The sequence below is a fragment of the Hyperolius riggenbachi genome, chromosome 9 (assembly GCF_040937935.1).
Source record: "Hyperolius riggenbachi isolate aHypRig1 chromosome 9, aHypRig1.pri, whole genome shotgun sequence".
In the NCBI taxonomy this organism is placed as follows: domain Eukaryota; kingdom Metazoa; phylum Chordata; class Amphibia; order Anura; family Hyperoliidae; genus Hyperolius; species Hyperolius riggenbachi.
The window spans coordinates 38,967,277-38,991,252 of record NC_090654.1 but is presented as its reverse complement, the minus strand read 5'-3'; the positions used below and the strand labels follow the sequence as shown (position 1 = coordinate 38,991,252).

Here is a 23,976-nt window from a genome sequence, read left to right as displayed (position 1 = left end):
ATTTGCAACCAACCCTCCCTCACCCCACAACCCCCCCCCCCCCCCCCCCAACTTGTGTGCCAACATATTCTGCTAACAAGCCGCCCTCCTGGAGGTGTTTAATCCTAATTTAAGAAATAAGAAATCAAGGCTATTTATCGCAGTCAGCGGGGTCGACTCCCACCTCTCCGCAGCCCTCTAATTCCAGAAACAAAATGTTTTCACCCCGGCCACTCCACGATTCACGGCCAATCAAGATCTTTGAAACATCACAGCCTGAGCGAATGTATCTGCATTAGCCGTAATTTTAGGTTTTTCTATTCGTAGGCCGTCTGCAGCGGGGCAGATTATTCACGTTAAAGCTAATTGTTCCTAGCTGACTGCCTTGCCTGCTTGTTTATATAGGAGGGAATTTTCCTCCGCTTGTCTGCATAAAAAAACAAGCAGGCTTGCCAAATATATGACAGCCGGGAGCTTTATTTAAACCCTAATTATGTGTTTGCTTTTGAATATATTATTGTGTTATGTTTGTGTAGATAGATACAAAGGCAGATAGGAGATAGATAGTTAGACGCATAGGGCGTGTAGATGTGCAAAGCAATGTTAAACTTGGTTCACGGTCGAAGCAGTAAAAAAGGGCGCATGTGGCAAGTGGACTAATTGGGCACCTCCATAGACCCAATAGAAAATATCGGTATTTGGCCGCCAGAGCGCTGGAAATGTTGGCGTCCGGTAAATAGCGGGCTATGTATCGGGCACCACAGGCGCACAAATGCCGATACTTTGTGGCGCCTGAGATTTTGGGGGGGTCTTTTTGCCACAGATGGGATCATCGCACTGTGGCTGGGAGGGGGGTTGCTGTTAGGTTGGTAGCGTGGGGGGGGGGGGGGGGGTATGTTTACAGGCATTAGCAGCGCCGGTCCTGTCATGAAGCAAGGTGAAACACTTGCATCAGGTGCAGAGATTACAGGGACAGCATTTTTGTAGTGTGAGAGAGGTGAAGAGGTAATCATTGGGGAAAAGCAGCTTGTTGTGCTGTGGGAGGAGTCTGACAGTGAGTGAGAAGTGGGGAGGCAGGAGAGCAGCAGTGCTTCATTTGAATTAAATGACTAGAGAAAATTGTTGGATGCTGTGCGATCTTTTCAAATCAGAAAGGGTGTGTTGGGGGGAGGGGGCGCATCCTCACAAGTTTGCTTCAGGCAGCAAAAAGTCTAAAACCAGCCCTGGGCATTGGGTTGGTAGTGTGTGCGGGTGGGAGCAGCTTATGTTTAGGCATTAGGTAGGTAGTGTGTGGAGGGGTAAAGTTTAGGCATTAGGTAGGTAGTGTGTCCAGGTGGGGGGAGTTTAGATTTAGGCATTAGGAAGGTAGTGCGTGCGGGGGGGGGGGGGAGTTTAGACGTTAGGAAGGAAGTGTGTGCGGGTGGGTGGGCAGAGTTCAGGCATTAGGCAGGTAGTGTGTGTGTGTGTGGGGGGGGGGGGGGGGGTAGTAAAGTTAGGCATTGGTTCTGTGTGAGAGTAGGGTTAGGTTTGGCCATAGTAAAATATTGGTATTTAATACCAATATTATACTATTTGGCCTTACTAGGTGCCCACATTTCCAGGCCCCAGGGTAACACGCATGACCCTAGTAGTGCAACGTGCATTACTGGGAGTTACAGATGAGTTGCTATGGTAACGCAGAGTACAGAAAGCGCTAATAGGGTAACCCTCACTTCCTTTGCCGTTAGAACTGGAAAAATTGTTGTGCACTACTTGCAGTTTTAGAGCGGCTATGTACCTCGGGCCCATAGGGGTGTAGTCACTAAAAAAAGGTAAAACTTACGTGCTTAGACAACATGTACATTGCTTGTATAATGTGTGCTGTTTGCATAGCTAGGTCTCCTCCCAGTATAGATTTCCACACAGGCCTCTTAGTATAGGTAGCCAGATATCCTCCCAGCATAGGTAGCTAGATGACCCTTCACCCCTCCCAGTATAGGTAGCTAGATGTCCCCACAGCATAGGTAGATAGATGACCCGCCCGAGCCTAGGTAGCCTCATGACTCCCCAGCACAGGCCAGAAGAGTCACCTCCGTCTCCATGCAGAGTGCGCAGCAGAGGTGTAAAGAAGTTTACTCCCTGTTTTCACCATACTACTTCCTCCTTCTCTACGGTGCCATTGCAGTCTGACAGACGGTGCTTGCATCATAGAGAAGGAGAGCCTAGTAGGATGGAGATGGATCCTAGAGAAGTGAGTTCCCCTCCACCCTCCTCTCCTAAAGCCTCCATCCCCTCTAGCCTAAATAGCTCTCCAGGCAAGTTTGTAAAAAATCCCTCCTCCCCCCCCCCCCCAACAGGGGCACACTGGTGCGATGCTTCAGCCAGAGGTGCCCCATGGTATTAGGTGGCCCCTTCTAGGTGCTGCTTCTCTATGGTGTTGCCATGTGTCATCATGTGACAGAAGGTGCTCGGATCACAGGGTAGGAGAGTCTAGTAGGTTGGGGATGGATACTGGAGATTCTCCCACCGGTAATCAAGGATATCAACATTGCCACCTATCGCGGGCCCCTTTTTTCCTGTTTCGATGCTGGGGGGCCCATCAATGTTTTGCTGGGGGTCCACATTATCTATAGTTATGCGCCTGCCTGTGCAGTGTGCAAGCCACACTGGATGCATATATACCAGGTTGGCCCTGCACAGAATGGAATGTAAGAGACTCCTGAAGGTCACAGGAAGGGGAGGGTTTGGGGAGAGTGCATCTAGTGTGGCCATGCTCAGCATTAGACTAACTGTGAAGCATGGTGGTGGCACAGTCTATGGAAAGCTGCACTGCATCTTTTTTACAAGTAGAATAATCTTTGCATATGTGTTATATGTATGTATTTAGCTGCTTGGATGGTGCTGTCCATTAATGCCATGAAACAGGATGGTGATGATATGTTTGTTCCTCAGGACTTCTTGGGCCAGGCATTCTGTACTCTGGGAGAAGTGATTGGGTCGTGCAGAAGCCGTTTGGAAAAGCCTCTAACGTGAGTGAGAACGCTGATGTGTAAGATGTTCTAATGCAAAGTATTTACTTGTTCAGTAATAGCGACTTTCAGTGCTCAGTGGTCTAATGGCTGGTACAGTCTCCCTTCAGTTTTACTGCTGTCGCACAATTCATTGGCTCTGCGCTCAACATCTCTGGTGGAACAGAAGCTGTCAGCAGCTAACAAAGGAGGTGAATGCATGTAGTGTGTCAGTGAAGGAGTGACTGATCACAGTATTGGAGCAGTGAGATGTACAGAGCTAGACGGAGGGTAAAAGGCTGCTTTTCCATTTCATCAGAACCTGTCAGAGTTTACAATGCAGGACTAATGTCACTGGGCCTTGTGGAGCCGTGTCCTCGTCCTTTACTGTGTGTTCAGCATGTGTCCTTTCTTGTGCGTTCAGTGTGTCCTTCCCTTTGTGCTCAGTGTGTCCTTCCCTATGTGTTCAGTGTGTCCTTCCCTTTGTGTTCGGTGTGTCCTTCCCTTTGTGTTTGGTGTGTCCTTCCCTATGTGTTCAGTGTGTCCTTCCCTTTGTGCTCAGTGTGTCCTTCCCATTGTGTTCGGTGTATGTCCTTTTCTCTGCGTTCAGTATGTCCTTCCCTTTGTGTTCAGTGTGACCTTGCCTTTGTGTTCGGTGTATGTCTTTTCCTCTGCATTCAGTGTGTCCTTGCCTTTGTGTTCAGTGTGTCCTTCCCTTTGTGTTTGGTGTGTCCTTCCCTATGTGTTCAGTGTGTCCTTCCCTTTGTGCTCAGTGTGTCCTTCCCATTGTGTTCGGTGTATGTCCTTTTCTCTGCGTTCAGTATGTCCTTCCCTTTGTGTTCAGTATGTCCTTCCCTTTGTGTTCAGTGTGTCCTTTCCTCTGCATTCAGTGTGTCCTTGCCTTTGTGTTCAGTGTGTCCTTCCCTTTGTGTTTGGTGTATGTCCTTTCCTCTGTGTTCAGTATGTCCTTTCCTCTGTGTTCACTGTGGCCTTCCCTTTGTGTTCAGTGTGTCCTTCCCTTTGTGTTCGGTGTATGTCCTTTCCTCTACGTTCAGTGTGTCCTTCCCTTTGTGTTCGGTGTATGTCCTTTCGTCTGCGTTCAGTGTGTCCTTCCCTTTGTGTTCAGTGTATGTACTTTCCTCTGTGTTCAGTGTGTCATTTCCTTTGTGTTTAGTGTATGCACTTTTCTCTGCGTTCAGTGTGTCCTTCCCTTTGTGTTCAGTGTGTCCTTCCCTTTGTGTTCGGTGTGTCCTTCCCTTTGTGTTCGGTGTATGTCCTTTCCAGTGTTCAGTATGTGTCCTTTCCTCTGCAATTCTGCATAGGTTTGCGCCAGTGAATACGAGGGCCACCTCTTCAACACTCATGATGTCTGCTACTGAGTGCCCAGCTGGTGCATGGGAGCAGATGACAGGCAGTGAATTCACCACCTTCGGCACCCCATGTGAAAGAGGCCTAACCATCAGCGCCGTTTCTTGCCTTTTTGTCACCCCATGCAAGAAGTCCTGTATCTAGCCCCCCAAAACACACACACACAAACACACACAGATCCTGTTGTACATCCCCTTCCTGCACTCCCCCAGCCCAGCGTGTAAATGCAGAGTATAGCGTAGCAGAAGCTGTGCTCTCACCCCTCCGCTGGAGAGCCATGCCTGTCTGCTCAACACTCACACTAGTGCCCAGCATCTCCTGCAGACTGCATGTAGCCTGATTACACACGACATCAGAAGAGTGAGGCACTAGAGCAGGAGCAGGAGACACAGGATAGTCACAAGAGCACAGCGCTGGACTCCAGTGGGGAGGTGAGAGCTTCTTCCACGCTATACTCTGCCTTTACTCACTGGGCTGAGGGGGCGGCGGAGGGAGACGGGGACAGACAGAGGCACAAAGGGGGGCAGAGTTAGCACAAGGGGGCAGAAGGAAGCACAAAGGGGGCAAAAGGAGGCACAAACACCTGTGGGGGCATGGCTTCATTTGGGAGGCATGGCTTTGCTTTGAGGTAGGGCTTAATCAGGGGCATGGCGCCCCCAGGACCAATGGCACTCCAGGCAGTAGCCTGGAATGCCTTTGCTTCAAAACTCCCCATGACAGTTCATAAAAGCATGACACATTTCTGGGCAGCACCAAGAGTTATTCTTTTGTACACTAGGGAAGGCATTGTCAGTGCACAAAGCCGCAGACTTCCTTTTCCCCCCATGAGCGAGTAAAAAACAAATACATTTGGAAATCTACAGGCAACATAAGAAAACAGATAGTATACGGGTCCTTATCATCACCCGTTGTATCTGTACACGCATGCAGCTTATTAAGCATGTTTTTGGAGCAGTGTATGGAAGCACGGAATGGAAGCTGTGGCATGTGATAGCTAAAGCCTCATAGTAACCACGCACAGCCGGTGGGCCAAACGGTGGCATGTGGCTGGTTTAACATCCTCAAAACCGCAAACGTGAGCCTAGCCTGAGGACCAGACGCGTAAATTAATCTTTTGTTCCCTTGGTTACTATGGCCACCAAACACAATCATCTTGTGCACATGGGGCTGCAGTTAAAAGCACAGGCCTTCATTGTGCAACATAATGTGAAGCAATTATATCTTCCTGGCTCGTCGTCTGAGAGCTGTAATATCGTCAGAGATGCGCGGTTATAGAACCGGCTCTTTTTGGGGGGAAATGGAGAAAAAAAGGCTTTTCAGCCAGCTAAAAACCCACAATACACACAATACATGCGGCATCATCAATGGACGGTGAGACGTCAATGCATAGGCGGCCCATACACAGACAGACCGCACCGTAGTGATGGGAGATGAGACAGGCCTTTCTTCTTAATTGGCAGTTGTACTTAGAAGAGCTCCCCTTTCTACGAGAACAAGGGAAAGCTCTTTTTTTACGATGCCCGATTTCTTCTGTAGAGATTGTAATTGGTCGCTTGCTAAAAGCTACGGAAGTTTGCCAAAAAGAGAACGTCTTATATGTAACAGTATACGCTAAGAAAGAGCGTCCTAGGGTTTCATTGGATTCATCATTTTATAACAGCGTTCGTAATTTTCCCTGTTTTTGTTTTGCTTTGTAAGCAAAGGTAATCACTCAGATTAAAGTAGGATTACATTCAAAAATACATTTTTTCTTTAAAACATTAAACATAGTAAACAATGAATGTAAGAAACTAGGAGACTAATCTGATGTCACTTGAATGCATGTTTGCACTTCACCGAAGCTGACTGATATCTGCAGGACAAATTATCAATTAAGGTGACCGAGGCGATTTCTGGTCTGATCCAGCTTCTGATTCAATGATCGGTTTTAAGGATCGCTTGGACATTCTGGGAAATCTTGGCCACTAAAGCACTAGAGAAATGGATATAGGGGCACATTTACTAAAAGCCAGTAAAATTACAGTCAGCAAGAACCTGGGGTAGCCAGTGAGGAAGCAGCAAGGAGCAGGAGGAGCCAGTCAGGGACCAGCAAGGAGCAGGAGGAGCCAGTCAGGGACCAGCAAGGAGCAGGAGGAGCCAGTCAGGGACCAGCAAGGAGCAGGAGGAGCCAGTCAGGGACCAGCAAGGAGCAGGAGGAGCCAGTCAGGGACTCGCTAAGAAGAGCCAGTCAGGGACCAGCATGGAGGAGCCGGTGAGGAACCAGCAAGGAGCTGGAGGAGCCAGTCAGAAGCCAGCAAGAAGCTGGACGGACAAGCAAGGAAAAGGAGGAGCCAGTAAGGGACCAGCAAGGAGCAGGAGGAGCCAGTCAGGGACTCGCTAAGAAGAGCCAGTCAGGGACCAGCATGGAGGAGCCGGTGAGGAACCAGCAAGGAGCTGGAGGAGCCAGTCAGAAGCCAGCAAGAAGCTGGACGGACAAGCAAGGAAAAGGAGGAGCCAGTAAGGGACCAGCAAGGAGCTGGAGGAGCCAGTCAGGAGCCAACAAGAAGCTGGACGGACAAGCAAGGAAAAGGAGCTGGTGGGGCCAGTCAGGGGCCAGCAAAGAGCTGGAACAGCCAATGAGGAACCAGTAAAGAGCAGGAGGAGCCAGTCAGGGACCAGCAAGAAGCAGGAGGAGCCGATGAGGAACCAGCAAAGAGCAGGAGGAGCCAGTCGGGGGCCAGCATGGAGCTGGAGGAGCCAGTCAGGGACCAGCAAGAAGCAGGAGGAGCCGATGAGGAACCAGCAAAGAGCAGGAGGAGCCAGTCAGGGGCCAGCAAGGAGCTAGAAGAGCCAATGAGGAACCAGCAAAGAGCAGGAGGAGCCACTGGGGGGCCAGCATTGAGCTGGAGGAGCCAGTCAGGGACCAGCAAAGAGCTGGAAGAGCCAATGAGGAACCAGTAAAGAGCAGGAGGAGCCAGTCAGGGACCAGCAAGAAGCAGGAGGAGCCGATGAGGAACCAGCAAAGAGCAGGAGGAGCCACTGGGGGACCAGCATTGAGCTGGAGGAGCCAGTCAGGGACCAGCAAGAAGCAAGAGGAGCCAATGAGGAACCAGCAAAGAGCAGGAGGAGCCACTGGGGGGCCAGCATTGAGCTGGAGGAGCTAGTCAGGGACCAGCAAGAAGCAAGAGGAGCCAATGAGGAACCAGCAAAGAGCAGGAGGAGCCAGTCAGGGGCCAGTAAGTTGCTGGAGGGGCCAGTCAGGGGCCAGTAAGTTGCTGGAGGGGCCAGTCAGGGGCCAGGAAGGAGCTGGAGGAGTCAGTGAAGGATCCAGCAATGAGCTAAAGCAGCCAACCAGAAGTCAGCAAGAGGCTGGAGGGGTCAATCAGGGACCAGCAAGGAGCAGGAGGAGCCAATGAGGAACCAGCAAAGAGCAGGAGGCGCCAGTCAGGGACCAGCAGCCATGTACTGTATCTATGTAATCCAATGTCTAATTTAAAAAATCTAGGATTACATAAGCCTGTAGTGTGTAAGTTTACAGCAGTGTTCGCCCCAAATGCAGTTCTGATTTGAACAGAAAAGGGAAAACCTAATAGAAGCATAAGAGCACTTTGATTTCCTCTGAGGTGCTTTTAATGAATAAAATCCATGCAATGCTTTCTGCTGAAAATAGCCTGTGCAGGAAGGTGTGCCTGGCAACACAGACTTGTATGGTCGCTCTGTGGTTAGAATCTCATCTATGTGATATTGCTGTGCTATGGAGGGCTGATCTATGCATGCAGGAGACCCGCACATAAGCTCCTCCAGTAATTCTCCGCTAACGAGCCTTGCTGCGGAGCGCCTAGCAATATCCAATGCTGGAAATATTCATATTGAGCATTCATCCCGGGGAGTTCTGGGAGCTTCTAGCTGCCTGGTTGTTACATCAGCGCATTTTTTCTGCCCACCAGGTGCCCTTTCTGCCCGTACAGCTACCTCCCTTGTTGGAGGAGAGATGTTACGTTTTTCAAAGGGCTGGTTCACACGGACACCTGCGGGGTGGTAAATGACAGCGGTGGTCGTTTCAGTACCACCCATTTAAATGAATGAACAGCGCTGGCGGCTCCGGTATTCCGGCGACTTTAGGTGAAGTCGCATGTGTGTAACCTCGCTGCGCACCCGATGCGTCATCAAGCCGGTTGCTGTAAGTGTCCTGCGCATGCGCTGTTCAGTCGCGTCTATTTGAAAAGGGAGCCTGGAAAAAAGGGCGCCTGGTGTAGCCCATATATGCCAAATTCGGCTACAAAAAGGGCACCTGGTGTAGCCTATATACCAACTTCGGCTACAAAGGGCGCCTGTTGTAGCCCATAAATGCCAAATTTGGTTACAAAGGGCGCCCGGTGTAGCCCATATGCCAAATTCAGCTGCAAAGGGTGCCTGGTGTAGCCCATATATTCCAAATTCGACTACAAAGGGCGCCTGTTGTAGCCCATAAATGCCAAATTCGTTTACAAAGGGCTCCTGGTGTAGCCGAAAAAGCTAGTTTATAAAAAGGATGCTGTTATAGGCAAAATTTGTTGGGCTATAAAAGGGCTCTAGATATAGCTTAGAAAAGTGATAACTATGACCTAACTTCTCCCTACTCTCACACAGAACCCTCCCCTAACCCTAACCCCCCAGGTGGTGCCTAACCCTAAGATCCCCTAGGTGATGCATAACCATAAGACCCCCCAGGTGGTGCCTAACCCTAAGACTCCCCTGGTGGTGCCTAACCCTAAGACTCCCCAGGTGGTGCCTAACCCTAAGACCCCCCAGGTGGTGCCTAACCCTAAGACCCCCCAGGTGGTGCCTAACCCTAAGACCCCCCAGGTGGTGCCTAACCCTAAGACTCCCCTGGTGGTGCCTAACCCTAAGACTCCCCTGGTGGTGCCTAACCCTAAGACCCCCCAGGTGGTGCCTAACCCTAAGACCCCCCAGGTGGTGCCTAACCCTAAGACCCCCCAGGTGGTGCCTAACCCTAAGACCCCCCAGGTGGTGCCTAACCCTAAGACCCCCCAGGTGGTGCCTAACCCTAAGACTCCCCTGGTGGTGCCTAACCCCAAGACCCCCAGGTGATGCCTAACCCTAAGACTCCCCAGGTGGTGCCTAACCCTAAGACTCCCCTGGTGGTGCCTAACCCCAAGACCCCCAGGTGATGCCTAACCCTAAGACTCCCCAGGTGGTGCCTAACCCTAAGACTCCCCAGGTGGTGCCTAACCCTAAGACCCCCCAGGTGGTGCCTAACCCTAAGACCCCCCAGGTGGTCCCTAACCCTAAGACTCCCCTTGTGGCGCCTAACCCTAAGACTCCCCTGGTGGCGCCTAACCCTAAGACTCCCCTGGTGGTGCCTAACCCTAAGACTCCCCTGGTGGTTCCTAACCCTATGTCCCTCCTGGTGGTTCCTAACCCTATGTCCCTCCTGGTGGTGACTAACCCTAAACCCCCCTAGTGGTGCCTAACCCTAAGACCCCCCTCCCCCACTTGTGATGCCTAATCCTATCCCCCCACCCCCGAATCAAAAATCTTGGCTATAAAAGGGTGCCCTTTTGTAGCAGAATCAAAAACCTTGTAGCCGAAAACCTTGTAGCTGAATAAAAAATATGGGCTACAAAGGGGCGCCCTTTTGTAGCAGAATCAAAAACCTTGTAGCCAAAAAAAATATGGGCTACAAACGGCCACCCTAATGTAGCCGAAAACCTTGTAGTTAAGAAAATGATGGGCTACAAAGGAGTGCCCTACTGTAGCTGAAAGTAGCCAACCTATATCAAAACTCGGGCGCCCTTTTTCACCACCTTGTAGCCGATATTTGCAGAAATAACATTGATGTCTATGGAGGCGCCCTTTTCATACAGGCAGCTCAGGCGCCCTTTTCAACGGATCCCGTTCAGACTGTTCAGTCGCTTACGGTGACCGGCGTGATGATCCGATACCGAAGCTGCCAATGGGACCACAGAGGGGAAGAAGAGGATGCTGGGAGACTTTGTGGCCTACGGCGGGCTGGAGGAAGCTCCAAGTAAGTCCAGATTTCCTTTTGCTGGTACTGCTCAGGGTCCCCTTAAACTGAATCAGTTGTTCATCGGATGCTGTACGTTTTCATCCGCTTTTCAAATGTCTTGGGTCCACGTCGCACACAAAAACTTACCTTACCTCAATGACGACTGTCAGATAAGACAAAAAGATTTATTATGCACAAGCAACACATTTCACGGTTTTGAGCCCGCTTCCTCAGGGACAATACAAATGCCAGGATAGTTAGCCAATGGTATTGAGCGCCTAGCCCATTAGAAGACACTAGGTACATGTTTATGTGCTGTATACAGGCCCTTACTCTCTGTTAGTTGTCTTGACCCCTGACAACCTGGTGGGATTTCTGTGATGAGGTCATCACACGTACACATGTGCACAATGGTACCAATGCCAGTCCTAGTTAAAATGGGGCCCTCTGCAAGATTGGGGAAGCCAAATTCCCCCCAGTTTACCAGTATTAGATGCTCACCTGTTGGCCCGTAATTTATTCATTTCAGAAACTCCACCCCCCTCTTCGGAAAGGCTGCAATGGCTTTTTTTTTTTTTTCTAAATTCTTCCGAAGCTCTGTGGCCAACCCCACCTACTTTCCTGTGGCTGTATTACAACTGGAGGGAGTGGAGTTTATGTCATTGCTTAATTACGGGCAAGCGATTAACCCTACCACCCGCCAATCCTTGCAGCAATTATAGTGATCAAGACAAAACACAGAACATTTATATTGCGCTTTTCTCCTGTCGGACTCAAAGCCCCAGAGCTGCAGCCACTAGGACGCGCTCTATGGGCAGTAGCAGTGTTAGGGAGTCTTGCCCAAGGTCTCCTACTGAACAGGTGCTGGCTTACTGAACAGGAAGAGAAGATATTTGAACCCTGGTCTCCTGTGTCAGAGCCCTTAAAGAACAAGTGACACCCATGCTAGCCTAGAAATAAAAAACACATATATAAGTAGATAAATGCTAGTTCTACTTACAGAACAGATGTATTGCACTGTCCACGTTATGATTCTTGTGAATTGTATAAAGGAAAAGCAGAGAATCCTATTCTAGACAGTTTCCATCTTGGTTAACTTTGACCTCCTGACATCATTTCCTCCCTTGCTTTTTTTTCTCCTCTTCCTAAATGTGTTTCCGTTACCTCACCAAGTCTTCAGACACTCCCACTGAGGTCTATACTAGGAAGTGCATTGTCTTATGTCGTTAGAAGGAGGGGGAAATAACGGGAAGAGGAGGAATATATTATAGATATAAAGACCATGCTGGTATGCAACTGTTTGGCAATGGCAATTAAAGGGCCAGTGCTCCTAAAGTATGTGATAATTCCAAACCATAACAGCAGAAAAGTTTTGAAAGTTTTGAATGCAGGATTAACATCTTTATTACTTAATACAGTCAGAGCTGTTGAAATTTGATTTTTGTGGTGACAATCCCTCTTTAACCAGAAAACTATCCAGCCACTACTCCAGCAGGGGAGCAACTACATCGGGCCGAGCATTGCCTGGTCCTTTACATAATGCAGAGTGGCACCGCTGCATTACCTCCTCCTGTCGGCCATACAGGATCCTCTTCACTTCCTGTTCAGTTTACAAGTGCCATGCAGTCAGCCAATCACCATGCGGCTTCAGTATGACAGGGATGGAAGCCGCATGGTGATTGGCTGGCTGCATGGCACTTGTAAACTGAACAGGAAGTGAAGAGGACCTGTATCGCTGTCAGGAGCAGATAATGTATAATGCTCCGTTTCTGATCTGTTGGACTGCCCCCAGCTCCTGCTTCTACCGTCCCTCCTCTCGGGCCCCTCTGCAATGGCGGCGGTCACAGGGCTATTCTTATGCTCCTGCTAGACAGCCTTATGTTGCAGACTCTCTATTTTTTCTTGTTATAAATCTGCTCTTTAATTTGTAGATAGCTTTATGAGTGCATTGATTGGTTTGTTCCCCGAAGTGGCATGTGAAGCTGGCATGTCTTGGCTGAGTGGCAGCGCACCCCCGGGGCAGGCTGGGGTGTTATCTACAGACAGCTATCACTATGAAATAGCGGGCACGATATCGCCTCGTCTGCCTCAGCTCTGCAGGCCTCACTCTGCCTGGAAACTTCATGACAAGCCTGATTCCCCCTTAGGTGGCAAACTGATTCCAATTAATGCATAATTAAAGGTAGACTTTTAAGTGTTTCACGCTTGTATCATTGGCAATGTTAATTTAAGCTGCTAAGTGATTCTTTCAAGCTGGAGGTGAATCCGATATGCTGCAAGCGTCACTATTTAATATGAAATGAATCTAATTAGGAGAGACCCACGTTTGTCCTGTATCCGCACCAGAGATGACTAAGGGAAAAATAAAACATTCTTCATATGCTAATAAACAGGATTCTGGAGCAACAGTACAGAGTATGTGGCTTGTTACATGAGTGTACTGATAACACACACCAGGACAAGGTTCTACAGCACTGGAGGCGGAGATTCCAAAGTGCCCCTCCCCCCCAAGAATGGTGCCCAGTTCGTTATAGGTAGCAAATGTGCGGGCAGCACGGTGGCGTAGTGGTTAGGACTCTTGCCTTGCAGCATTGGGTCCCTGGTTTGAATCCCAGCCAGGTCTACATCAGCAAGGAATTTGTATGTTCTTCCCATGTCTGCATGGGTTTCCTCCAGATCGTCCAGTTTCCTCCCACATCCCAAAAACATGCAGATAAGTTAATTGGCTTCCCCTAAATTGGCTGTAGACTACAATACATACACTACATGATACATACATAGACATATGACTATGGTATGGACTAGACTGTGAGCCCCTCTGAGCGACAGTTATGTGACAAGACAATACACTCTGTACAGCGCTGCATAATATGTCGGCGCTATATAAATACTGAAATAAATAAAATAAATGTGCCCCCAGTATTAGGCAGCCCCCCTCCCCAGTATAGATAGCCTGATGTGCCCTCAGTATTAGGAAGAGACCCTGCCCAGTAAAGATAGCCAAATGTGCCCCCGGTATTAGGTAGCCCCCCTCTCCAGTACACATAGCCAAATGTGCCCCCGGTATTAGGTAGTCCCCCTCTCCAGTACACATAGCCAAATGTTCCCCCGGTATTAGGAAGATACCCTGCCCAGTATAGATAGTCAGATGCGCCCCCAGTATTAGGCAGCCCCCTCTCCAGTTCAGATAGTAAAATGTGCCTCCACCCCCCCCCCCCCCCCAAGTATTAGGTACCCCCTCCCCAGTACAGATAGCCAAATGTGCCCCCAGTATTAGGTAGCCCCCCCCCTTCTCCAGTATAGCTAGCCAGATGTGATTCCAGCATTGGTAACCAGATGCATTCCCCCACTATAGGTAACCAGATGTGCCCCCAGTATTAGATGGCCCCCCTCTCCAGTATAGCCAGATGTGCCCCCAGTATTAGGTAGCTCCCCTCCCCTGTATAGGTAACCAGGTGTACCACCAGTATTGGGATTTCCCCCTCTCCAGTATAGGTAACCAGATGTGCCACCAGTATTGGGATGTCCCCCTCTCCAGTATAGGTAACCAGATGTGCCACCAGTATTGGGATGTCCCTCTCTCCAGTATAGGTAACCAGATGTGCCACCAGTATTGGGATATCCCTCTCTCCTGTATAGCCAGATGTGCCCCCAGTATTAGGTGGCCTCCCTCTCCAGTATAGCCAGATGTGCCTCCAGTATTAGGTGGCCTCCCTCTCCAGTATAGCCAGATGTGCCTCCAGTATTAGGTGGCCTCCCTCTCCAGTATAGCCAGATGTGCCCCCAGTATTAGGTAGCCCCCCTCCCAGTATAGGTAACCAGATATGCCTCCAGTATTGGGATTTCCCCCTCTCCAGTATGGTCAGATGTGCTTCTAGTATTAGGTAGCCAAGGCAGAGGTAGTAGCCTTTAGGCCCAGAGCCATGAGGATATGCCGGTACCCCCAAGTACCTCCACTTGCCCAACCAAATGCAGAGTATGTGAAGCGAGCTTTAATAGTTGCCTGTCTGCGCGCAGCTGGGATCTGTCTTCACCTTGTCACACATTTTATCTTAATCCTTTTCTGGAGGAGTTTAGCGGTTTAGTACGAGATCCAAATTACCCTTTGCCAAGTTCACAGATAAAACAATTAAAGTTTGCACCAATTGCAGTACTGATTCTCATTATTCTGTTCACTTTATTAAAGGGAAACAGATATAAGAGGGATATGGAAGCTGCCATATCGATTTCCTTTTAAACAATACCAGTTGCCTGGCAGTCCTCCTGAGTCTCTGTGTCTCTCATACTTTTAGCCATAGCCCCTGAACAAGCATACAGCAGATCAGGAACTCTGACTCAGCTGAGTCAGGCTTTACTGCTTGTTCCTGCCATATGCTTGTTCCATGGGTTTGACTCAGACACTACTTATGCCAGAAGATCAACAGGGCTGCCAGGCAAATGCCTTTGTTTACAAAGAAATACAGTTGTGTGCAAAAGTATTCTCCCCCCCCCCCCCCCCCCTTTGAAGTTTTCCACATTTTGTCATATTATTGCCACAAACATGAATCAATTTTATTGGAATTCCACATGAAAGACCAATACAAAGTGGTGTACACGCGAGAAGTGGAACGAAAATCATACATGACTCCAAACAGTAAAAAAAAAAAAATGCAAAGTGGGATGTGCGTAATTATTCAGCCCCCTGATTCAATAATTTGTAGAACCACCTTTTGCTGCAATTACAGCTGCCAGTCTTTTAGAGCAGTGTTTCTCAACATTTTATTGGTATGTACCCCTTTTAAAACCCTCTATTTACCAAGTACCCCCTAGCATGGTAAACATTATCACACGTACCCCTTGACAAATATATATTTAATCGTAGTACATTATAATTGGTTCTAAACCATTTCCAAGCATTTACTATTGCTTTTAATTAGCTAAAATACTAATTTGGTGCTGTTTAAATAAGATTTATCATTTTCTAAAACTCTAAATTTGTTATTTTTGGTTAAGTATAATCAAGCCCGAGTACCCCCTAGAACGCTCAGAAGTACCCCCTGCGGTACGCGTACCACACGTTGAGAACCTATGTTTTAGAGTATGTCTCTACCAGCTTTGCACATCTAGAGACTGAAATCTTTGCCCATTCTTCTTTGCAAAACAGCTCCAGCTCAGTCAGAGTAGATGGACAGCGTTTGTGAACAGCCGTTTTCAGATCTTGCCACAGATTCTCGATTGGATTTAGATCTGGACTTTGACTGGGCCATTTTAACACATGGATATGTTTCGTTTTAAACCATTCCATTGTTGCCCTGTTGTTTAGGGTCGTTGTCCTGCTGGAAGGTGAACCTCCGCCCCAGTCTCAAGTCTTTTGCAGTCTCCAAGAGGTTTTCTTCCAAGATTGCCCTGTATTTGGCTCCATCCATCTTCCCATCAACTCTGACCAGCTTCCCTGTCCCTGCTGAAGAGAAGCACCCCCTGAGCATGATGCTGCCACCACCATATTTGACAGTGGGGATGGTGTGTTCAGAGTGATGTGCAGTGTTAGTTTTCTGCCACACATAGCGTTTTGCATTTTGGCCAAAAAGTTCAATTTTGGTCATCTGACCAGAGGACCTTCTTCCACATGTTTGCTGTGTCCCCCACATGGCTTGTGGCAAACTGCAAACAAGACTTTTCTGTTAACAATGGCTTTCTTCTTGACACTGTTCTATAAAGGCCAACTTTGTGCAGTGCACGACTAATAGTTGTCCTATGGACAGATTCCCCCACCTGAGCTGTAGATCTCTGCAGCTCGTCCAGAGTCACCATGGGTCTCTTGACTGCATTTCTGATCAGCGCTCTCCTTGTTCGGCCTGTGAGTTTAGGTGGACAACCTTGTCTTGGTAGGTTTATAGTTGTGCTATACTCCTTCCATTTCTGAATGATTGCTTGAACAGTGCTCCGTGGGATGTTCAAGGCTTTCAAAATCTTTTTGTAGCATAAGCCTGCTTTAAATTTCTCAATAACTTTATCCCTGACCTGTCTGGTGTGTTCTTTGGACTTCATGGTGTTGTTGCTCCCAATATTCTCTTAGACAACCTCTGAGCCCGTCACAGAGCAGCTGTATTTGTACTGACATTAGATTACACACAGGTGCACTCTATTTAGTCATTAGCACTCATCAGGCAATGTCTATGGGCAACTGACTGCATTCAGACCAAAGGGGGCTGAATAATTACGCACACCCCACTTTGCAGTTATTTATTTGTAAAAAAATATGGAATCATGTATGATTTTCATTCCACTTCTCACATGTACACCACTTTGTGTTGGTCTTTCATGTGGAATTCCAATAAAATTGATTCATGTTTGTGGCAGTAATGTGACAAAATGTGGAAAACTTCAAGGGAGACGAATACTTTTGCAAACCACTGTAAATATGGCAGCCTCCATATCCCTCTCATCTCACATTCCCTTTAAATATTGAATGAAAAGGCATGTAATGTAGAATAAGAATTTAAAAAAAACCTGTTAAAACTGTAGATGTCTCATCCCATCAAATTACAATGTGGCTTCTCTCGCTGCTCTCCAACAGATCAAATACTTTACAATTTGTTTTTCGCTTCCGCTGTTTGCCGCAAGTTTCACAACCCACAACTAACCTTCGCAAAAGCTTCTGTATAGACTATAATCAGCTCCCACCTCTTCCTAATTACGCAGTTGTGAATTTCTGATGATACGGATACTGCACTAATGGCGACAACAGGCTATTGTGTTTTCACTGCTCCCACAGAGAGATTTAATTAGGTGGGGGGAGGGGGGGGGGGGGGATTATGCATTGCATGGAACATGAGTTGTTAGGTAGCATCGCTTTGTTTGTACTGAGCTTGGAGTAGCAGTCATTATCCCCGCATGAGGATGAAGAGAGGAACCCTAATGACACATAGTGGAATGTAATACATTATTCAGGATACCCACTTTCACGCTAATTATCTTCAGCATCAGAAACACTTCCTATAGCCATATATTGCTGTATATTGGTATGTGATCCCGCCCAGCCTAGGCTGTTATGTCACATGGCCTTCTGCCCCAGAGCACTCTGGGAGACTAGGTGTTGTTTCTGCTTACTTCACAACAAGCAAACATTCCACAACGATGCACCGTGCCAGCAGATGTGATACATTTAAAGCGGACCTGAACTCAGAACTTCCTCTCTGCTCTAAAAGATACACAAGAGCATAATAATTTTTAAAGAAAAAAAAGATTTCTTTGTTACAGCTGATACAAATCCTGCCATAAATCGGCAGTGTGTCTACTTCCTGCTTTCATGGAAGCAAACATAGGGTTAACATCCCGTGTTTACAAATTTGCTGCTCTGCCATGGCAGAGAAGATTCCTGAGCTGAAACAGCTGAGAGATCAAATTACAGTGGTGATTAGTCAGAGATGAGGGGGAATTAGACATGCTAAATGCTCTAAAAACGTACAGGGTGCATTTCTCTGTTTTCCTTCTGTCCTGTGCAAGGGTTCAGGTCCACTTTAAGAATGTAAATCAGGGAGAGGAAATATTTTACAATGGGGAAACTGACTAAACCATTTCTAAATTATTATTGTTAAAGGACTCATGAGGTGACATGTGACATGATGAGGTAGACATGTGTATGTACAGTGCCTAGCACACAAATAACTATGCTGTGTTCCTTTTTTTCTTTCTCTGCCTGAAAAAGTTAAAAATCAGGTATGTAAGTGGCAGTTCCTGTCCGGGTCGGGACCGGGTCGGACTCTAGCGTAACCCTCACTGATGAGGAATTGCAGCATAAAACACTTTTGTGGCAGTAAATGGCTTCTAAGAGCAGGAAAGAGATAAAAAAGGTCATATACAGTGGTGTGAAAAACTATTTGCCCCCTTCTTGATTTCTTATTCTTTTGCATGTTTGTCACACTTAAATGTTTCTGCTCATCAAAAACCGTTAACTATTAGTCAAAGATAACATAATTGAACACAAAATGCAGTTTTAAATGATGGTTTTCATTATTTAGTGAGAAAAAAAAACTCCAAATCTACATGGCCCTGTGTGAAATAGTGATTGCCCCCCTTGTTAAAAAATAACTTGACTGTGGTTTATCACACCTGAGTTCAATTTCTGTAGCCACCCCCAGGCCTGATTACTGCCACACCTGTTTCAATCAAGAAATCACTTAAATAGGAGCTATCTGACACAGAAGTAGACCAAAAGCACCTCAAAAGCTAGACATCATGCCAAGACCCAAAGAAATTCAGGAACAAATGAGAACAAAAGTACTGTAATTGAGATCTATCAGTCCGGTAAAGGTTATAAAGCCATTTCTAGAGCTTTGGGACTCCAGCGAACCACAGTGAGAGCCATTATCCACAAATGGCAAAAACATGGAACAGTGATGAACCTTCCCAGGAATGGCCGGCTGACCAAAATTACCCCAAGAGCGCAGAGAAAACTCATCCGAGAGGCCACAAAAGACCCCAGGACAACATCTAAAGAACTGCAGGCCTCACTTGCCTCAATTAAGGTCAGTGTTCACGACTCCACCATAAGAAAGAGAATGGGCAAAAACGGCCTGCATGGCAGATATCCAAGGCGCAAACCACTTTTAAGCAAAAAGAACATTAAAGAGGAGCTGTTAGGTATAAGGTCTCAGAGAAAATAAACACATATATCAGTAGCTAAAGATTGGCTGTACTTACATTACATATGCATTTCACTGTCCACGTTTGGATTTCACAGAATTTTTATATAGTATATGCAGAGATTGATGCTCCTGACAGCTCATGGCAGGTTCCATGTTTTTCTGTCTTCTATGAAGCCAATTGTGTCGTCATGTCCTCCCTGCTTCCTGATCACAGAAAAGCTCGTACTGAATAACACAGTGTGCAGTGAATATTAATGAGCCATGTGGCTAGGAACAATAGCTGACTCCTGCAGTGTACTCTGCCTGGAGATTTATCAGTGCTACGCGCTGGACTGATTACAAGCTGCTGTAACGTCTCATTAGCAGCCGAGGGGAGGGCCCCAGAATGCTTTGCAGTATAGTATGCGGCTTGCGTCCTGCTTGGGTCTAACAGCTTTGCTGATAAGCACACATCAAAGGTAAGAGAGATTTTTATCTTCACTAATGCCTTTTTGGCTTCCTTCTAAACTGTTTAACACAGGAGAATAGAGGTTTAAATTAGCTTCTGCAGCCTGACAGTTACTCTTTAAGGCTCGTCTCAATTTTGCTAAAAAAACATCTCAATGATTGCCAAGACTTTTGGGAAAATATCTTGTGGACCGACGAGACAAAAGTTGAACTTTTTGGAAGGTGTGTGTCCCGTTACATCTGGCGTAGAAGTAACACAGGATTTCAGCAAAAGAACATCATACCAACAGTAAAATATGGTGGTGGTAGTGTCATGGTCTGGGGTTGTTTTGCTGCTTCAGGACCTGGAAGGCTTGCTGTGATAGATGGAGCCATGAATTCTACTGTCTACCAAAAAATCCTGGAGGAGAATGTACGGTCATCTGTTTGTCAACTTAAGCTGAAGCGATCTTGGGTGCTGCAGCAGGACAATGACCCAAAACACACCAGTAAATCCACCTCTGAATGGCTGAAGAAAAACAAAATGAAGACTTTGGAGTGGCCTAGTCAAAGCCCTTACCTGAATCCTATTGAAATGTTGTGGCATGACCTTTAAAAAGCGGTTCATGCTAGAAAACCCTCAAATAGAGCTGAATTACAACAATTCTGCAAAGATGAGTGGGCCAAAATTCCTCCAGAGCGCTGTAACAGACTCGTTGCAAGTTATCGCAAACGCTTGATTGCAGTTATTGCTGCTAAGGGTGGCCCAACCAGTTATTAGGTTCAGGGGGCAATTTCTTTTTCACACAGGGCCATGTAGGTTTTGAGGTTTTTTTCTCACTAAATAATAAAAACCATCATTTAAAACTGTATTTTGTGTTCAATTATGTTATCTTTGACTAATAGTTAACGGTTTTTGATGAGCAGAAACATTTAAGTGTGACAAACATGCAAAAGAATAAGAAATCAGGAAGGGGGCAAATAGTTTTTCACACCACTGTATTTTAGCCCTGGCATACTTCAATTAATGCGTCATTGAGAAAAGACCATGAAACAGTAAAAGCTTAAAAAGTTGATCTAAATATAAAATAAGACTGCGGGATAGCTTTAAAAGTAATTTTTAGAAGGAGGAGGACAAATACAATTGTTTATCTCAGTTTTTTTTTCGCATCGGATGTCCTTTAAAATAAGCAGTTCCTTTCAGGTAAATCCCCCTATAAGGATTACCAAATAGACATTGAATTGCAAGCCTTGTGGCTTCAGATTTATGACCATGCTTCTAGGATGCCGTTAGTGGTGCTCAGCAGAGCTCGAATATTCGAGTAGCTCGAATATTCGAGCTCTTTTTCAGCTATTCGAGCTCGGTATTCGAGCTCCGAATAGCTGGAGCTATTCGAATGGGCTATCCGAGTACACTCGAATAGCCCATTCACTATTCGAGCTATTCGAGCAAACCGGCGCTATTCGAGCTCGGTACCGAGCTCGAATAGCGTCATAGCCCAGATTGATGTCCTTAGAGCCAATCAGAGGGCTCCCAGGCCCTCTGACGGCAGCCAATCACAGAGGGGGACCCTGGCCAGCCCCTACCCTATAAATAGCGGCCGCCATGTTACGTTTCTCCGTCCTTGCCTGATACTTGTACAGAGAGAGAGTTGCTCCTTTGTGCTTTGGCTTAGCAAGTGCTCTATTGTGGTCATTTACCTAGCGTTTTTGCTCACCTACACCTGCCATATACACCTATATTGTTGTTAGTTAGATAGACATTGTATTTTAGTTAGTAGCTTGTGTGTTACATTAGAGAACTGCAGGCAGCTGCTGCAAGCTTACAGGTTTAGGCCTCAGGGGGGCCTTGCCTCTGTGGGCAGCTGTCCTCTGTTTATTTCTCTCATCTATACCAGTATTTCTGCTGTCCTTTACTAATAGTATTGTAGTTATACTGTACTAGGAGTAGGACACTCACTGACTGTCACTGTTTATAGGCTACTAGCTAGCTCCTGCGTGTGTGCACTCACTCACTGTCTGTGTGTACACACACACTCTATTTCCTTCTGATTACTGATTGATTATTGTTAGTTGTACTTACTTACTACTTACTCTTACTGTACCCGTAGGGACACTCACTGTCACTGTTCATATAGGCTACTAGCTCCTGCGTGTGCGCACTCACTGTCTGAGTGTACACACACAACACACACTCTATTTCCTTCTGATCGCTGATTGATTATTGTAATTAGTTAGTTCTACTTACTGTTATTACTTACTCTTACTGTACTAGGAGTCTAGGACACTCAGTCACTGTGTTCATAGGCTACTAGCTCCTGCGTGCGTGCACTCACTGTCTGAGTGTACACACACCCACACTCCATTTCCTTCTGATCGCTGATTGATTATTGTAATTAGTTAGTTCTACTTACTGTTATTACTTACTCTTACTGTACTAGGAGTCTAGGACACTCAGTCACTGTGTTCATAGGCTACTAGCTCCTGCGTGCGTGCACTCACTGTCTGAGTGTACACACACCCACACTCCATTTCCTTCTGATCGCTGATTGATTATTGTAATTAGTTAGTTCTACTTACTGGTGTTACTACTTACTCTTACTGTACTCGGAGTCTAGGACACTCAGTCACTGTGTTCATAGGCTACTAGCTCCTGCGTGCGTGCACTCACTGTCTGAGTGTACACACACCCACACTCCATTTCCTTCTGATCGCTGATTGATTATTGTAATTAGTTAGTTCTACTTACTGTTATTACTTACTCTTACTGTACTAGGAGTCTAGGACACTCAGTCACTGTGTTCATAGGCTACTAGCTCCTGCGTGCGTGCACTCACTGTCTGAGTGTACACACACCCACACTCCATTTCCTTCTGATCGCTGATTGATTATTGTAATTAGTTAGTTCTACTTACTGGTGTTACTACTTGCTCTTACTGTACTAGGAGTCTAGGACACTCAGTCACTGTGTTCATAGGCTACTAGCTCCTGCGTGCGTGCACTCACTGTCTGAGTGTACACACACCCACACTCCATTTCCTTCTGATCGCTGATTGATTATTGTAATTAGTTAGTTCTACTTACTGTTACTACTTACTCTTACTGTACTAGGAGTCTAGGACACTCAGTCACTGTGTTCATAGGCTACTAGCTCCTGCGTGCGTGCACTCACTGTCTGAGTGTACACACACCCACACTCCATTTCCTTCTGATCGCTGATTGATTATTGTAATTAGTTAGTTCTACTTACTGTTATTACTTACTCTTACTGTACTAGGAGTCTAGGACACTCAGTCACTGTGTTCATAGGCTACTAGCTCCTGCGTGCGTGCACTCACTGTCTGAGTGTACACACACCCACACTCCATTTCCTTCTGATCGCTGATTGATTATTGTAATTAGTTAGTTCTACTTACTGTTACTACTTACTCTTACTGTACTAGGAGTCTAGGACACTCAGTCACTGTGTTCATAGGCTACTAGCTCCTGCCTGCGTGCACTCACTGTCTGAATGTACACACACCCACACTCCATTTCCTTCTGATCGCTGATTGATTATTGTAATTAGTTAGTTCTACTTACTGTTACTACTTACTCTTACTGTACTAGGAGTCTAGGACACTCAGTCACTGTGTTCATAGGCTACTAGCTCCTGCCTGCGTGCACTCACTGTCTGAGTGTACACACACCCACACTCCATTTCCTTCTGATCGCTGATTGATTATTGTAATTAGTTAGTTCTACTTACTGGTGTTACTACTTACTCTTACTGTACTAGGAGTCTAGGACACTCAGTCACTGTGTTCATAGGCTACTAGCTCCTGCCTGCGTGCACTCACTGTCTGAGTGTACACACACTAAATTTACTTGTGATTACTACTGATTATTGTAACTGCTAGTTGTACTTCCTGACTGTTACTACTTACTTACTGTACTAGGGGACACTCACTCAGTCACCTCACCAACCAACCCACTCCATTAAAGTACCCCACTTTTCATCCGCCCTTTTAAAAAAGTTTTGTCTATACGCCCAAAACATTGAAGATGTCTGGAAGTGGCAGCCAGCGCGGTTTGGGCAAGGGGAAGGGCAGCAAGGGAATCAGGAGGAGAGGGAGCAGCATTGTGGCAAGCCGCGGCCGCGGGCGCGCCACCATGCACAGTTCCGCAGCAGCAGCAGCAGCGTCAGTGGCTAACATTCCTCCCATAGCCACTGGCCGTGGACGCCTTGGGCGCCGCCCAGCAGGAGCATCTGCAACTCACGCTGCAGAGACACAGCAGCAGCAGCGTGTAGCACCTGCTCCGATTTTCCTCCAGCCGGGTCGGAAACGTCCCATTGAGGAAAAGGATGCAGACACTGTGGTGCAACTCATGACGGAGGATGAGCAGCCCGCCATCAGCTCTGCATCCGAGGCCTCCACCCTCACCACCACCACCACCACCACCACCCCTGTTCGCAGCAGCCGCCCAGCAGGGTCTGGGGAGGAGGCCAGTTCACCGTCAGTCGCCGACCTGTCATTCAGCACTCTTTTGACCCCAGGCATGATGAGTCAATTGTCTGCTGTTGTTGGCGATTTTGAGGAGGAGATGCTGATGGGCACTT

General features: G+C 47.1%; 1 protein-coding gene across 3 annotated transcripts in view; it reads left to right on the top strand.

Moving 5' to 3' along the window:
• Positions 1-23,976, top strand: part of LOC137531563 (copine-8-like) — a 333,786-nt gene that overhangs the window by 175,259 nt on the left and 134,551 nt on the right. For all 3 annotated transcript variants that reach the window (XM_068251482.1, XM_068251484.1, XM_068251483.1), the window contains one exon: positions 2,911-2,987. In XM_068251482.1, coding sequence (XP_068107583.1) covers positions 2,911-2,987 — 77 coding nt within the window. The remainder of the gene's footprint in view (positions 1-2,910; positions 2,988-23,976) is intronic.